This window comes from Leptinotarsa decemlineata, unplaced genomic scaffold (genome assembly GCF_025532065.1).
Source record: "Leptinotarsa decemlineata unplaced genomic scaffold, Ldec_3_MD MMD2_tig00000882_RagTag_RagTag, whole genome shotgun sequence".
NCBI lineage: Eukaryota > Metazoa > Arthropoda > Insecta > Coleoptera > Chrysomelidae > Leptinotarsa > Leptinotarsa decemlineata.
This window is the reverse complement of record NW_027412556.1, coordinates 11,228,617-11,244,920: the sequence shown is the minus strand read 5'-3', so window position 1 is coordinate 11,244,920 and position 16,304 is coordinate 11,228,617. Positions and strand designations below refer to the sequence as shown.

General features: G+C 35.4%; 1 protein-coding gene across 1 annotated transcript in view; it reads right to left on the bottom strand.

Annotated features, from left to right (window-relative positions):
* The window catches only part of LOC111512693 (probable multidrug resistance-associated protein lethal(2)03659), a 37,132-nt gene that overhangs the window by 1,428 nt on the left and 19,400 nt on the right, over positions 1 to 16,304 (bottom strand). The window contains 7 exon segments of the mRNA XM_074174986.1: positions 326 to 657; positions 5,096 to 5,138; positions 5,140 to 5,231; positions 5,234 to 5,557; positions 8,564 to 8,791; positions 13,109 to 13,259; positions 15,417 to 15,753. Of these exon segments, the coding sequence (XP_074031087.1) occupies positions 326 to 657; positions 5,096 to 5,138; positions 5,140 to 5,231; positions 5,234 to 5,557; positions 8,564 to 8,791; positions 13,109 to 13,259; positions 15,417 to 15,753 (1,507 nt within the window).

Sequence of the window (16,304 nt, the reverse complement as noted above, 5' to 3'; positions counted from 1 at the left end):
TCACACTCTCTTGTTGGTGAGTTTATGATTTGCGATATATCGTGATCGGTCATAAAATTTTCTAAATACTTGCTTGAATAATTATTAGGATTGTAAACATCCACATTCAGATCGACTATGCAAATAATATCAGACATATTCATACAATCGTATCATTATATCCTCCGTACTTTTAGTCGACCTTAATAAATGTTTTCAATGATGAACACAATATTTTTCATCTGCTATGATTATTTTTATGTTGTTAACAATGATTTTTTCCTTGCGTTTCTAACCGACTTCAGTGGTCTATTTCTGATAATCTTAGAAGAAATCTAATACTCACCCTGTCAGAATCCATGACCGTATTCAACCTGTGCGCAATCGTTAGCACAGTACAATGATCAAAACTACTTTTTATGATTTTTTGAAGCAACCTGCAAGTCTCTGGATCCATACTGGCCGTAGCTTCGTCCATCACGATAATTTTTTTATTGCTGACTAACGCTCTAGCAAGGCATATCAGTTGTTTTTGGCCAGAACTGTAGTTTGATCCATTTTCTGTTATAACTTCCTCCAGACTTGGGAAAATATGCTTCAGATTTGCCTTTTCTATTGCTTTCCATATATCTTCGTCGGAGAACCTTGCAGCTGGGTCAATGTTTGAGCGAATGTTACCTGAAAATGTTTGAAAGTAGTTAAAAATGTTTCATGGTGAGTATCACCAGATCGAACTTTCATTGTTTGATATTATTCTAATATTATTCGAAATCTAGGAACGAACAAAAAAAATTAAATAAATAGCTAAAATAACAATTATATTACGTAATAAAACGAGAAAACGAAATATATTGAAATGGAAGAAATAATCAAGGTAGGAGATGAAAATGACCACAGTGTGAAAATAAAAAAATAACGAATGCAAATGAGCGAAAAAAAAAATTAAAGAATAAAAAAGATTTCAAACCAAGTTACTTCACGACGTTTCAATTGTGAGTATCCACAATCGTCTACAAGTGATAACTGGACTATTTCTCTGAGCGATGACTAAAGATCATTCGAGAGCTTTCACTCATCATTTTTTCTCTCTCTCCGCTTCACTAGTTTAGCGGGGGTTGACTGTTTGTCCGCTTCATTATAGGTTTCTATATGTTGCGTATCTCTACGCCAGCTTGGCTGCATGCGTCGTTGGACAACATATATGCAGCTTCTTTGAACTTTTTCTCGAACCAGTGTTTCTCTCTAGAAATGATCTCAGCTTTTGACTACTTGATGTTATGTTGATGAGTCCAAACATGCTCTGTTACTCCTGATTTGCTGATTGTTGTGTGTTTTCTCGTTATTGCCGAGCACAAAACATTCATCGCCTCCACAATGGAGGAGGAAGACCACAGCGAATTGTCATTCTTAGACGTATTGGTGAAGAGGACCAACAGTAAGTGGGAAATATCTGTATAACGAAAACTTACTCACACGGAACAGTATCTGAATCACGAATCCAACCTCTATCAATCTCCTGAAAGAGGAATCATCAAGTCTCTGATGGATTATGCTTTCGGACTCTGTAATATGAAGAAAGCTTTCGAGAAGGAACTAGGCATCATCAGAAAAGATCTTCAACGGAATGGTTACTCGAAAGTGATGGTGGAACATACTTTGGCTAGAAGGCAGCAAAAGCCTCGCTAGAAAGAGAAGCCGTCACAACCTCCACTACTCCACGTCAGAGGATTGCCGGAAAGAAAAAGAAGAAGTACAATATCTGAACTTGTTTCAGAAACACCATCAGTAATAGCCTCATGAAAACCAGGCCACCGAACCCGGACTGCGATTCCAAGAAATGTATTTATCGGTTACCCTGTGAGTGCAACAAATCCTATATCGATGAAGCAGAGAGTCCCTTGGAAATTCGCATTGCCAAGCACAACAGAAACACGTTGCGAGGATAAACTAGCAAATCGAGAATAGCGGAGCATGTTTGAACTCATCAACATAACAGCAAGTGGTCCCAAGCTGGGATCATCCACAGGTAAAAACACTGGTTTGAAAAGAAGTTGAAAGAAGCTGCATATATATTGTCCAACGACGCATTCAGCCAAGCTAGAGTAGAGATACACAACATATGGAAACCTGTAATCAAGCTGAAAAACGGTCAACTACCTCTGAACCGGTTAAGCGAAGAGACGGAAGAGGGGATAGATGAAAGCTATTAAATGACCTGTAAATAGTCATCTCTCATAGAAAAAGTCATCATCCGAAAACGTTTGTGGATACTTACAATCGGACGTCATGAAGTAACTTGGTTTGAAATCCTTTTCAGTATCTATTTTTTTGCTGATTTTCATTTGTTATTCTATTCCATTTATTTTTTACTCTGTGATCATTTTCATCTGTCATTTCGATTACTTTATTTATTTTATTGTATTTTTATTTCACGATATTTGAACTACTTATTCTAATTTTATTTGTTTTTTCATAGATTAGTAATCACATTAGACACCGGAAGTCCGAACTAGTAAAATTAACCTAAAAATATTACATAAATCTTTCTATGTTCCTCTGGAATATGCTTAGGTTTCGACAGCAGACAAATCAAGGAATGTGAATAAGAAACCAGTAGAATGGGAATAAAAAAAAAGCACTAGGAAAGTGGTTATTATAAAAACATCAAGGTGAAAACATCATCAGGTATAGCATGTTGAATCTTCCAATGCAGTTTCTGACTCATAAATCCACCACAAGTCACAATATGAGAATAAACTACCGTAGACTACTCAGCTGACTAATAAAAATAGAGAAAGAAATCAACAGATCAAAACTTCATTGAATGAGATGAAGACTGACTGAATTAAACCAGTAGCCGAAGGGCAACTTGTGAATCACAGAATGATGGAGCTGGAAAAAAAATAGATATCTCTAGATATTTCCGTGATACGTGAAATGCATTTTCCATGCAGTCGTTATGAACATACAAGGGTGAGATGAAAAGTTTCCGATCTAATAAAGATACAAAAATTTTGTCCAGTTTTTTATGCTTCTTTAATTCAAATCAATATAATAGAGATCGGCTCAGAATAATTACAAGGTTACTAACCGGTCATTGTCCGCTTGAAGGACACCTGAATAAAATGGGTCTGTACAACGTAGACCTCAGCTGCAGATTATGCAACGAAGGGATAGAAACAGTTCTACACATCTTATGCGAATGTGAGGCACTGAATCACAGGAGGCAGGCTATATATGGACGTACAAAACTACGCCCAGAAGAATATGACGAAACATCCAACACGGAACCTGTACAAACTAGTACAGAGAACGAGACTTATGAAATGGGTGTCATGAGAAAATGGGAGAATAAACGCATTAAGCCCAAGCGGCTGCAGTGTTTTCTGGAGACTTGGACTGAATGGACAAGTCAGACAGCTCCCAAGGTACAAAAAAAAAGCTCCTGTAATTGTTTTTCCTTTTCGAAGATAATCGATGAAAATAACTCTATGACTAACCCAAAAAACAGTCGCCATCACTTTCCCAGCCGGAACACGTTTCTGGTCTAACGTGAGCAAACGCGGCACACACCGCAAACTTTTCCAGTGTGCCGAACGTTCATCGTCTCCCAAGTTCTTACGGCCACGTTTAAATTCAGCTGCCCAAAATTTCACTATGGTAAATGAAGTCCCCATACACAGAATACAACTCACCTTTGATTTGCGTAGACGCATTGTTTTCAAAATCAAATATTCGATGACAGCTTGACATTCAATTTTGTCCATTTTCATGGATATTTTCACTCACATCAACGCACACAAACGACTATTACAATACAACTGCGCGTCCAAAATGAACGAAACTTTGATGAGTAACTCTCAACAGATGAACAACTATATTTACTGGCTTTCACTTACGAGTGATGCTATCTTCATGTTGAGGTCGGGAACTTTTCAGATCTCCCTCGTATGTCAAAAAAATTTGGTAAATCCCCAAAAAAAAACTCATCAAGGAGCACTTTCATGATAGGTAGGCACTCACATACATAGAGTACGAATCGTTGTGAAAAATGTGATTTTTTGTTATCTTCAGTCCTTGTATGATACACACTGTGTCAATCATGGACTTGGTGATCATTGAGTAGAAAAATTTAGACAAATCGAATCAATTATTTTGATTGTCAATGAAAAAAAGTTTGATAACTACGGAATATCTCACAATATTCACAATATCTCACAATATGGTCGGTTGGTAGCCAAGCGGTTCGGCGGTGCTTTGTTCACTCACTCGAATTGATTGCCGTGTTGGTCGGTGGTTCAAGCCCTAGTCTGAACGATCGATCTTCACTTGCTATCGTCCAACCCGTGTTAGAAATCACACGTTGAAAGGTAAGACTTCGTTAATCCTTGGCTCGCATAAGTTTCTACTTACGAGGGTTGTCGTTCGTAGGGGTGCGACAGTTGGTTAACGGAAAAACAGATTTTTTAAACAGATTCACCCCCGAAAACATTTGTCAGACTCTCACCAGCTATTGCTCGTAAAACCAAATTAAACAATCTTCTATACTGGTTCCAGAATCCAATAAGTCTCACTTTTGCCAATTGATTCGACAGATCACTCACTGAATAAGTAATTCGCTTCATTAGGACGCCGATTTATTTTCTAGAGTATTGTTGTTGAATATCATTGTTTCTGATGTCCATTTCAGTTTTTTTCAAAAGCTTATCAGTATTCCACAGATTTTAGAGGTTTGAATTATTCAGAATGTGGAGGCAAACATCATCAATTACTTTATTTCATGCACATGAGGCACTATGGAAATATTTCAAATTCAAGAAAGAAGCAAACCTAGTACATTACTGCTTTTTTCTAAGAATCTTAGAATCACCAGGAATCTGGGAGCCTCAGATTTCTGGTGATTCTGAGAGCCTCACTATAGTAGTCAATTTCAAACAAAATATATCATTGAAAGGAATATATTTTTGAGGAGAGATAAATTTTTTGAGTGAGAACGGTTTTGAATTTCAACTTCTCCATCTTCATACTTTCTTTTGTATAAATATGTAACAGTAAAAAGTCAAATCCTTCATCTTCCAACGAACATTTCGAACATACTAGCACTATATTTTCTCACCTGTAAATAATACGGGATCTTGTGGAATAATAGCAATATTTTGACCTCAAATAATCGATGGAAATTGTTTTAGTATCCACTTCATCGATCAGTATGTTTCCCTCGATGTCATAAAGTCTGAACAGAGTTGATATAAAGATGTTTTTTCAGCTCCTGTCCTACCGACAACTCCAATCTTCTCTCTAGGAGCCAAAGAAAAACTTATATCCTTCAATACTCTCTGTTTCTTCGAACCATATGTTAGAGAGACGTTTCGATACTCGACAATTCCGTTGTTGGGCCAGTTTTCCTTTATCTGTCCCACCTGTTTGTTTTCTGTTTTGATGTCGGTGTACTCTAGTATCCTTTCGACTGCTGTCATATTACTTTCTAACTCCGAATAACGTCTGAAAGCCCATTGCAGAGTACCAGAGACGGTCATTATGAGTCCCAGGACCATTCCAACGTCCCCTGCTTCTGAATCTATAAAGAATCAACAATCAGTAATAATGATGATGAGGATAATAATGACAATAGAGTGTGTTACTTTCAAAAGGTGTGTATTTCAGGGCGATTCCCTCAGTCCCATTCGAGTCTGCATCTCACTATTGCTATTATCCATTGCGCTCAGAAAAACTCAAGGGTATAACTGTGGCACCCCCGAAAGCCTGAGGCACAAGGTCAATCATTTTTTTTATGTGGATGATCATAAACTTTCTACTTTGGAGAGGAGGATCTCCATCAGTCCTGATGGAGATCAGATCAAGTGGGAGAGTACACACATGCTATCGGTATGGAATTCGAGATTGACAAATGTGCAATGGTCCATCTGGAAAGGTGACGATGCGGGTACTACGGAGAGGATGTGCAGCTCGTATACGTCTCTTACACTTACCTCGGGGTGGAACAAAGTCACTCACAAGAGGTAACAGCAGTGGAGAACTCTCTCCGCGGCAAGTATCAGCACAAACTAAGACAGATCTGTCATTGGATCTGTGAGGGAAGAACAAAGTTGCTGCAACAAATATGTTTGTCGTTACACTCTTACTTTTCTCGTTTGGTGGGACAAAGCAACTCACAAGAGGTAACAGCAGTGGAGAACTCTCTCCGCGGCAAGTATCCGCACAAACTCCGACTCTGGTCATTGGATCTGTAGAGAAAGAACAAAGTTACTGCAACAAATATGCTTGCCGTTCCAGTCTCACTCTAGTCGTTTGGAGTAGAGAATACCTTACTTTTGCTGCAACACAAGGATGAGCCCCTGCATGGGGTCTTCTTCAACAACATTAAAGACCTTGGCTTATCGAAGCGCCCGACTTTCGCTTTTCTCAGGTCGAGTGGGCTGAATTCGGAAACTGTAGGGTTCATCATGGCCTGCCAGGATGGTGTCTTCAACACCTCAGTTTCCCGCAATCGCGGGAAACTAAGGTATAGAGGTTCCTGACATAAGTTGAATGTCTAGTATATGCGGTTTTGGCCTATAGCCATCGACATAACGCGGTCCTGAGAGTGCTCCATTACCCTTTACGGCACTCTCACAACATAGATGAGACACCAGTATTGCCCTACGCTATGTGGGATATTGAATTATTTGTGGTTAACGACAAATGTCAAATTTATTGAAACTATTCATTTACCATCCTCAGGTTCATACAAGCTAATAAGTCAGATGTAGTCCTTCTCGACCACCAGAGAAAGACGATATTTGACGTGGAGTTTCCAACTCCTGGAGGGATGAATATCGTCCGAAAAGAGGAGAAAAAACAAATGAAACATCGAGATTTCCTCTTCGAACCCTATCCAGATCACTCTGTCAAGATGGTTGTTTTGATTATCTGAGTTCTTGGTGAAAAGAGGACCTTGACTGACTGCACCTGCTTGAGGCATGTGACTCTCGGACCCAATGACCCAATGGTCGTTGATCCATAATGCTAGAGCGCCTTCCGAATGTATCAGGGCTTTGAGGGATGGGGCCTGATCAGCGGAAACTTTGTTAAAAAAATAATAATAATATCTCTTTTTTCCAAGGAACTCAAATATTTTGTGTTGGGGGATTACAACGTAGATAATCTCAAACTAAACAAAAAAAAAATCTTTTTCTTAGATGTTTTCCCAGAGTTCAGGGGCAAATTGTCTAGAAAATCACTCATAGTCGATCTCAGACTATCTAAATATTTTTCGGAATTCAACTTTTCTTCATAAATGCAAATAGAAACTGTATCATCCGTGAGCATACAAAAAACTCCTGAAGCCCTGAAGTGATTATTTCGGCGATTGAATATTTCCTCACATAAAATAAATGAATATAAAACGAATTTGGGATTTTCAGAGTTCGAATAATTATTATTATCCATCTTCACTATTCAATATGATAGTCGAACTAATTAAACAAGTTATCGTCAAATCCATTCTTTCGTCTTTCAAAGCAAACTTAGATCATGATACAATATTATCTTTGACGGAATTAAGTTGCGAAATTGACAATTAATGTTTAAATTAAAACTCTTTTGATATTTGAATAGATTATTGGAAATAGAAAAAGATTCACCATATGTATTGAATTTTTCAGACTGATTTAATAATATTCAAAAGTATTTCTTGGGAAAATAATCTCAGTCGTCAGTTTTCAATCTAAAGGACTAAATTCCAAAAGCTCGAGACCAACATCATTTCAGCAAAGCTGAAATTTTGAGAATGTGTGCACTTGATTTTTAATTTTACTGGAAATTTTATGCTTGCATAAGTGCAAATTTTTTTGGAAATAGTTATTATCTCATAAACGGTCAGAGATAGGTATAGAATATAGTTGATCAAAGTAGTTAACATTGGTTGGTTAAATTCGAACATTGAAAAATATACATGGTATTCCATTTGAAAAAAATCAATTATGGTCGTTTTTCAAAGAAACAAATTGAGACGTATTCTTCAGACACTCTGTATAAAATGATATTTGAGTTTCGTTCTGAAATAACAACCACCCCACCTTATCCTAATGTTGCCAGAATTTGAATTCGGTGTATGAGTTAATTCATGCGATATTAAATATTAAAAATACCATGTTTCTAATTTATTTGTTTCTGTAGATACGTATAATAGACCATCGAATATGGAATACCCTGTATATTATAATATTATTATATATTAACGTGTTAGGAATCACACATTAAAAGGTAAGACCTCGTTAATCCTTGGCTCGCACAAGTTTCGACTTCTGAGGGTTGTCGTTCGTAGGGGTGCGACAGCTGGTTAACGGAAAAACAGATTTTTAAAACAGATCTAGTTTGTTGCTAATTTCAATTCAAGATAAAATAACCATGATATAATCTCTGACAAATAGTTATTGATGATTGATTTTCAAACTTTCAGGTGCCATAATGAAATGTCTTTCAATTTGCATTTCATTTTTTCACTCCTTCTGCTTTCGTATTGAATAAAAACAAATTCATTACCACTCAATCAGGTAACTGTTGAGCTGATCTGAAATTTTACCTGCATTGAAAATTATTTTCACTATCACCGCTGCTAGGAAACCAGAGGCAACAAAATCAATCATGAATGCAAATGCCCTGGTGGCACATATCAACATGTAATAAGCTGATGTGTATACATCTTGGTGTCTATCGAATTCTTCAATGAGGAGAGATCTTGTCTCATGTGCCTTTGCTATTGTCAATCCCTCTAGAGATGCATTCAAATATCCTATCATCGGACTTCTGGCTGGAAAAAAATAATTGTTTTAAATGTTTCGCAAATGTATCAGTTTCAATTTTTCGGATTATTGATGCAGTTTCAATCTGCATCAATAATCCGAAATCATGGTGGAACTATCTCATTTTTCCGCAGATGATTAATTTTATAGTTAATCAAAAGTCAACTGTTAGCTTCTAATCTAATAGGCTCTAAAAATATATTTTTAAACTTGCATATATTTTAGAAGATTTATTTCGCTAAATTCGAAGGGTTATATCTTTAGGAGTGACTAATTTTTGGGAAAGGAGGTTTTTGGCTTTTTACTATTCCACCTTGATACAAAAAAATGTGGGAATCTTACATTGAATTTCACGAATGAAAAATTCATTCGAAACTCAGTTTGTATTCCAAATACTCGTTATGAAATTGAATCAGATATCATTCAAAGGATTCCTACACAATACAGTGTGTCTCACTTCTCATGGAAACACCCCCGTATCTTCCGAAATATTCGAGAAGGAACGATGAAACTCTCTGGACTGATGGAAATCCTCAAAATGCACCTACCACCTGAATGGGGTTGGCCAAAGTGATATACGCTGTCTGCCATTCGCGATGGAACACCCCATTTTTACGGTAAAACATATTAGGGGGCAAAATAGGCTCAAAATTCCTTCAGATTCGTGATCAGGACTACCAACTTACTACGAATACACTTTTTTCCTGAAAAAATGTCAGTCCTGAAAAATCCGAATTTGTCTCACTTCTTATGGAAACACCCCCGTATCTTCCGTAATAATTGAAGTAGATTTTTTTCTGGTTTTGACATCAAAACATGAACGAAATTGTTTGAGAGAAACTTGACTTTTGTTTTCACAAAAATAATTTATTTTTCATTTTGTTGTCAGGAAAGTTATTTCTTCTCAATAAGAGAGAAAATAGTAATTTTGTAAGAGGAACGGAAACATGTAATCAGTGAGGTTTTAGGATAGTTAATGTTAGTTCATATTCTCATTTTCCCATTATTTAAAAAAAAACAAGGATATTTTGTGGCGAAAAATGTTATGTAGTTCAAAATTCTTTCGAAGTACTACTTTTAAAATCACATTTTCAATTAAAAAACAAAACAATCAATTTCAAATGATTTAACTGTTGACAATTTTATATTTTCGTGCCTTCTATGAAATTTCCCTCCAATCGAAATTATTTTTCTATGCGCCTTCTATTATTTTCTCCAACTCTTCTCAGTTCTCTAGGTGTGATTTCTCTACACGCTTGTATAATTCTTGCACGGAGATCTTTCTTATTTGTTGGCCTATCCTTATAAACTTCATTTTTCAAGTTTCCCCATAAATAAAAATCCAGTGGGGTTGAATCTGGGGATCGTGGTGGCCATACTACGAGAGGGCTATTGGGTCCTATCCATTTCATAGGTAGATTCCTATTCAACCAAACCCTTGTCATGCTACTATTGTGAACTGATGAACCATCTAACTGAAAAATCATGCTGTGTCTCACATCCAAAGGAAGTTCTTCCAACACATCGGAAAATGCATTTTCGAGAAAATCAACGAATAGTCGTCCGTTCAAATTTTGATCGACAAAAAATGGCCCGATAATATTTTCGTTCAGGAAACCACACCACACATTAACTTTCTGAGATATTTGGTCTGTACAATTCACCACCCAATTTGGATTTTGTTCAGCCCAAAACCTCATGTTCTGGGAAGATACAACACCATTCGTGGTAAAGGTAGCCTCATCACTGTATAAGATATACCTAAAAAAATCCTGTCATTGAGATAATTTCCCTGCATCCATAAAAAATACTCCATACGGCGGATTTCATCTCCTTCGTGCAAAGTATGTAAAAATTTGGTTTTGAACGCATGCATTTTATGCCTCTTTAAACACCTCCATATTTTACTGCGGCTCATATTGAGTTGAAGCGATAAGTTTCTCAAACTAATTCTAGGATCAGCTTGATGAGCTGCCAATATCGTATCATCATCAATATGATGTTTTACAATTTTTCTGTCCTTTGTTACTTGGCCGGTGCTCACGAATAGATTATATATTTTATGTACAGTTCCAGGGTGTACAGCTACCTCTAGCGGGTGTCTTTTATTAAATTCAGCGGCCGCTTCACGATAAGACCTCATCCCTTCACCAACAATTAAAACAATTTCAATTTTTGCTTGAAGTGACAGACGTGCCATGTTGAACTTTGTCAATCAAAATGAGCTGATATCAGTTAAAATGGGAACTTCAGAAATATTAAAATATGAACAGGGATTTACGAACAGAAACCAACTGGAACACAGGAACAATATCCAACACAAATACAGGAACAATAAACACAATGGGAACAAAAACACGGCAGAAACAACAGAAACAACGTTAATTCAAAAAACAACAATAGTAGAAACAACAAATGCAATGAAAACTGGTCTGGGGTTTAATACAACAAGATCTTTCAACAATATTGTCAAGTTGACAGTAAATATCAATGAGCAACTGTTTTCCATGGTGATTTCAGAGCACCGCATGATTCAATGAAACTGATGTAATTCAATCCCTTCAAATGATTTCAGACAACAATTCAGCAAGTAGGTAAAATAATCTAAATTCTACCTGTTCACCGAATGCGATTTTTTCTTTAAAAATTTAACAGTTGTTTCGGTGTTGCAATGAGTATGAAGATTAATTTTGTTTCAGATGGTAAAATGTTTCCTCAATATTTTGATAAAGGACCCCGCACATTTCTTATGAGAAATGCCTTGCCTAGAATTTTGCCGAAATTTTGATATGTTGTAGTTCTTGATGTACTGATTGAAAGTGTCCACAGCCAAAGTTCAGAATTGTACAGTTTTCGAGATGTGAACTTTCGAATATAGATTTTTTCCATTTTTTGCAGTTTTTTCTCATCAATCAAGAGCTCTCACTTCTGGTTGGGATAGAAGTTGGATGTTCAGCAATCAGAATTAGTTTTATGAATAATCTTCTTCAGTTATAATAGATGCCGCCATCGATAATTTTTCATACACTGCTTCACACTATCTCGATAATCTGAGAATGTGGTGCTGTGACATTTTCCTCAGATAGGCTCAAAATGGATGATAGCATCTCACAGCATCTGTATCTTTCATACAGATAGAATGAAGGGGTTCAGGTATTGGAAGCGAACTATTTTGCGCCGTAATATGTTTTACCTAAAAATGGGGTGTTCCATCGTGAGTGGCGGACATTGTATATCACTTTGGTCAACCCCATTCAGGTGGTAGGTACATTTTGAGCATTTCCATCAGTCCTGAGAGTTTCATCGTTCCACCTCGAATATTACGGAAGATACGGGGGTGATTCCATAAGAAGTGAGACAAATTCGGATATTTCAGGACTGAAATTTTTTCAGGAAAAAGTGTAGTCGTAGTAAGTTGGTAATCTTGATCACGAATCTGAAGGAATGTTGAGCCTATTTTGGCCCTAATATGTTTTACCGTAAAACTGGGGTGTTCCATCGCGAGTGGCGGACAGTGTATATCACTTTGGCCAACCCCATTCAGATGGTGGTGCATTTTGAGCATTTCCATTAGTTCTGAAAGTTTCATTGTTTTACCTCGAATATTATGGGAGATACGGGGGTGTTTTCATGAGAAGTGAGACACGCTGTATACTGAATGAAAGGTAAAAATTTCACTTACAGTGTCATCCTCACTGGTAGACATCGATGTTTCGCCGTAAGACACTTGCCTCGGGCTCTTCAGTACGAATCTGGATAACATTATACGAAGAAACATACAATTCATTCATAAATTACGATTTTTCATGTCACGGAATAAGTTTGATATAGCTATGTCATCGATGACATCGTAATGACACTCATTCACCTATTTGATTGAATCCCAGCCAAATAGAATCTTGATTAAATTGAAAGGGTTATATTCTTTTAGGCATGACTAATTTTTGGGAACGAAAGTTTTTGGCTTCCTACTGCTCCACCTTGATACAAACAAATTGTAGTTATCTTCCAAAGAAAGGAAGTAATCAATTTTGAAAGGAGATGTGTAGATTATGCAAAGAAGTAACTTTCAGACACAAACTAGATAAAAAGCCCCCCTGAAACATACATTGAAATCTTTTTGAACATTTTCCAACAGTTTGCTTCATGAGAATTAGTCGACTTCTTGTAGAAAAAATTTCAAATATAGTTTTAAAGGTTTCATGATGAAATTAAATCAAATTTTTTTGAGATTTGAAACCACTCAATGTTCATTCAATTCAAGCTATTTCAAAATCTATAGTTTTGCTGAAACCTCTGACCTCCAGAATAATAAATGTACTCACTTGCTGAGTCGAGTCTTTTCATGTTTCTTCCAATATTTATGTAAATTCTTCTCATGTAATACATTTTAACCAAAAGCAGTGCTGAAGGTAATAATAACATCATATCCACAGAAGCAATGAGAATAATAACTCCTATCAAACCAAGTGAGTGCTGAAAAAAATGAAACATTCAATAAAATATAACAAGATGGGAAAGATTCTACCTTCATTCATAACACATTGTTGAAAAATCACTCAATTTTGGAATCAGAGGTAATTTTCTCAAGTGATTTCAAAACTATTCATATAATAGACGAGAATATGTTTATATAGGTAATCAAAAAAGCTTTCTTCAAAATATAACTCGTGCTGTACCTCAAGGATCCATTCTTGGCTTTGTTTTTTTTTCTTATTTTCATCAATTTTCTTTCCGACTTGAAATTGAATGGTATAATCAAATTATTTGCTGATGATACTTCAATTACGTGAACATTCCTCAGAGAGTTACGAAAAAATTTAAAATAATATGGAGAATGATTTGGGTCACATTCTCATTAGGTTCAATATTGACGCTTAATTTTAATAAATGCTCATATTTGAATATTTCAATAAGACTTCATATAATTCGATTATGTTTGATCACAATTCTATTAAATATACAGTAACAACAAAATTTTCAGGTACATACATTGATGAACAATTGTCATGGAATAAACATATTGAAAAAAAATAGAAATGAAATATCTTTTTTTATTGAATTATTTCACAAAATTAGAAGCTTCATACCTATACGATTTTTTTAAAATATTTATATTTCAGTCTCATCTATTCACATTTGCACTAGCAAGTAGATCTATAATGAAACGTCTGAAAAACCTTACAAAACAAAATAGTTGGAAGCATTTTCAAATTACCATATTGAGAACCAAAATTGAACTTATATAAACCAAACTATTTATTGGACTTGAATTAACTCTATACCCTCAAAATCAGCTGTTTCATTCATTCTGTTCTGTTGAAAATAATACAAAAAATCAAACTTGAATTTTATTCGAATTGGACGTATTCACAATTATGCTACAAGACAAACCAAATTACTATAAAAAATTAAAATACTAACAGAATTTGAAAGAAAGTCGATATATCATGATGGAATCATTATATATAATTTAATTATAGAGAAAACAAAAAAGCACTATTCCATTAGAAAATCTAAATATCGATTGAAAAAAAAAAAACTTAATTATTGGAATTCCATAGTTTGCAATTTTTTCCTATTTCTCATTCCTATTTCACATCTGACTGCATTAATTTTTTTTTCAGTATGTTGTGTGTTTATTGTGAAATATTTTATTTAAAGAAATGAACTTTAAACGTTCCTAGCTCCGTAGCTGTGTGTTGATCTATATTGACTTTGGAAGGTATATTTGTTTCGATTGGAAATCCTAATTTGATATTCTATGATTCGATGGTGAAAGAAGTTGTGTCACTATTACTAAATCCATGTGCAGGACCGATGAGATTGGAAAGTTCAGATCAGTTGTACCAACCCTCCTGGAAAGATATACAGGGTGTTCATTGAACACGCGGCAAAAATGTAAGGGACTATACCTTGGACTATTCTTAGGATATTTTGCCCTTTGATGATTTTTGATAGGGCGTTTTGTTTCGAAGATACGAAGCGAAAAATAATTTCGACAATAACAATTCATTACCAAAAATTAAATGTGACGTTTCTTAATCTACAAAAACTGTTGAAAATGACTACCCCCGTTTGGATGCGAAAATCCAATCTGCTCCTCATCGACTCCCGAACTCTTTCAAAAACACCAGGATCGTTTCTGATTGCGTTAAAGCCAGCAAATTGAATGTCTGCAGCCGTTTGTAGTGATCGGAATGTTGTTGATAGGTACCAACGGAATTGTTAGATTTATCATTACTTGGTAGTTCCAGTGTGGTACGCTATACTTCAATTTCGGCTACGTTAATAATTTTAAAATTACCAAAATTGTTATTGTCGAAATTTTTTTCGCTCCGTATCTTCGGAACAGAGCGCCCTATCAAAAATCATCAAAGGACAAAATATCCTTAGAAAAGTCCAATAGTCGATCAAAACAGAACGTATGTCAAAGCTATATAGACAAAAGACAGATTCTTCTTCAAAATGCGTTCATACTGAAAAAAAATAATTTTAAGTTTTTCCAACATTTTCCTTTTTTCGATACTGATACGTGACTATCTCTTCCTAAATAAATCACTTCCATCAATTCTTTCTAGAACTTATTATTCTACTTCGAGAAGTCTTTTACCAATTATCACTCAAACTTACCCTGAGGACCTCATATATGTTCACTGGGAGCATTTCGTCTGTAGTATTCAGGTCCTTTGAAAATCGATTGATGATATTTCCTAAATAATGGTTGTCAAAAAAAGTCATGACTGAGTTAACAACAGAGTGAGTCATGGTTTTGTGGAGGTTCTTTGAGGCTTTTAAAGAAGATTTTATGATTATATAAAATCTGAGGAACGTAAGAACTGACATTCCTATGATGGAAAAACAATACAACTTCAAATAATCCTGGCGCTGTTCGACTGTTTGAAAGTAATCTGAAGAATTCGTTGAATTAGACTGTATTAGTGACGATATCTTTGGCTCAGTTTTAACCCTGAAATATGAAGCAGAATAAAAATTTCTGAAGCGATGGGATGATGACACGAATATGATATATGACTATATAACTACGAGGAACGATTCTAAAATTTTTGTTTCGATAAGAGTTGCTTAAAAGGTTGATTTTGAAGCAAAATAAAAAAAAATCTGAAAGATATGTTTTCCCATAAAGTTCAATTCGAAACTTATTTGTTTCGTACAAAATGAATTCATTGAGGAATTTGAATGAAAAAATCCAGAATTATGATTCAGGAAACAAACTGACTTCAATAATGGAAAATACGTTCATCAGGTTGAACTTCCATTATCTGATATTTTATAAAATGATTTGAAATCCCTGATAAAACTAATAAAAAAAAGAATTAAAAAAAAATGTTGAAAATAACAATTATATTAAGCAAAAATACTCTGAAATGAAATAACAGTGAAATAAAATACACGTAGAAATAGCTAGCAAATCAGGAATAGCAGAGCATGTTTGGACCTATCAACATAACATCGCACCCAAGCTGAGAACATACACAAGGGGGAACATTGGTTCAGGAG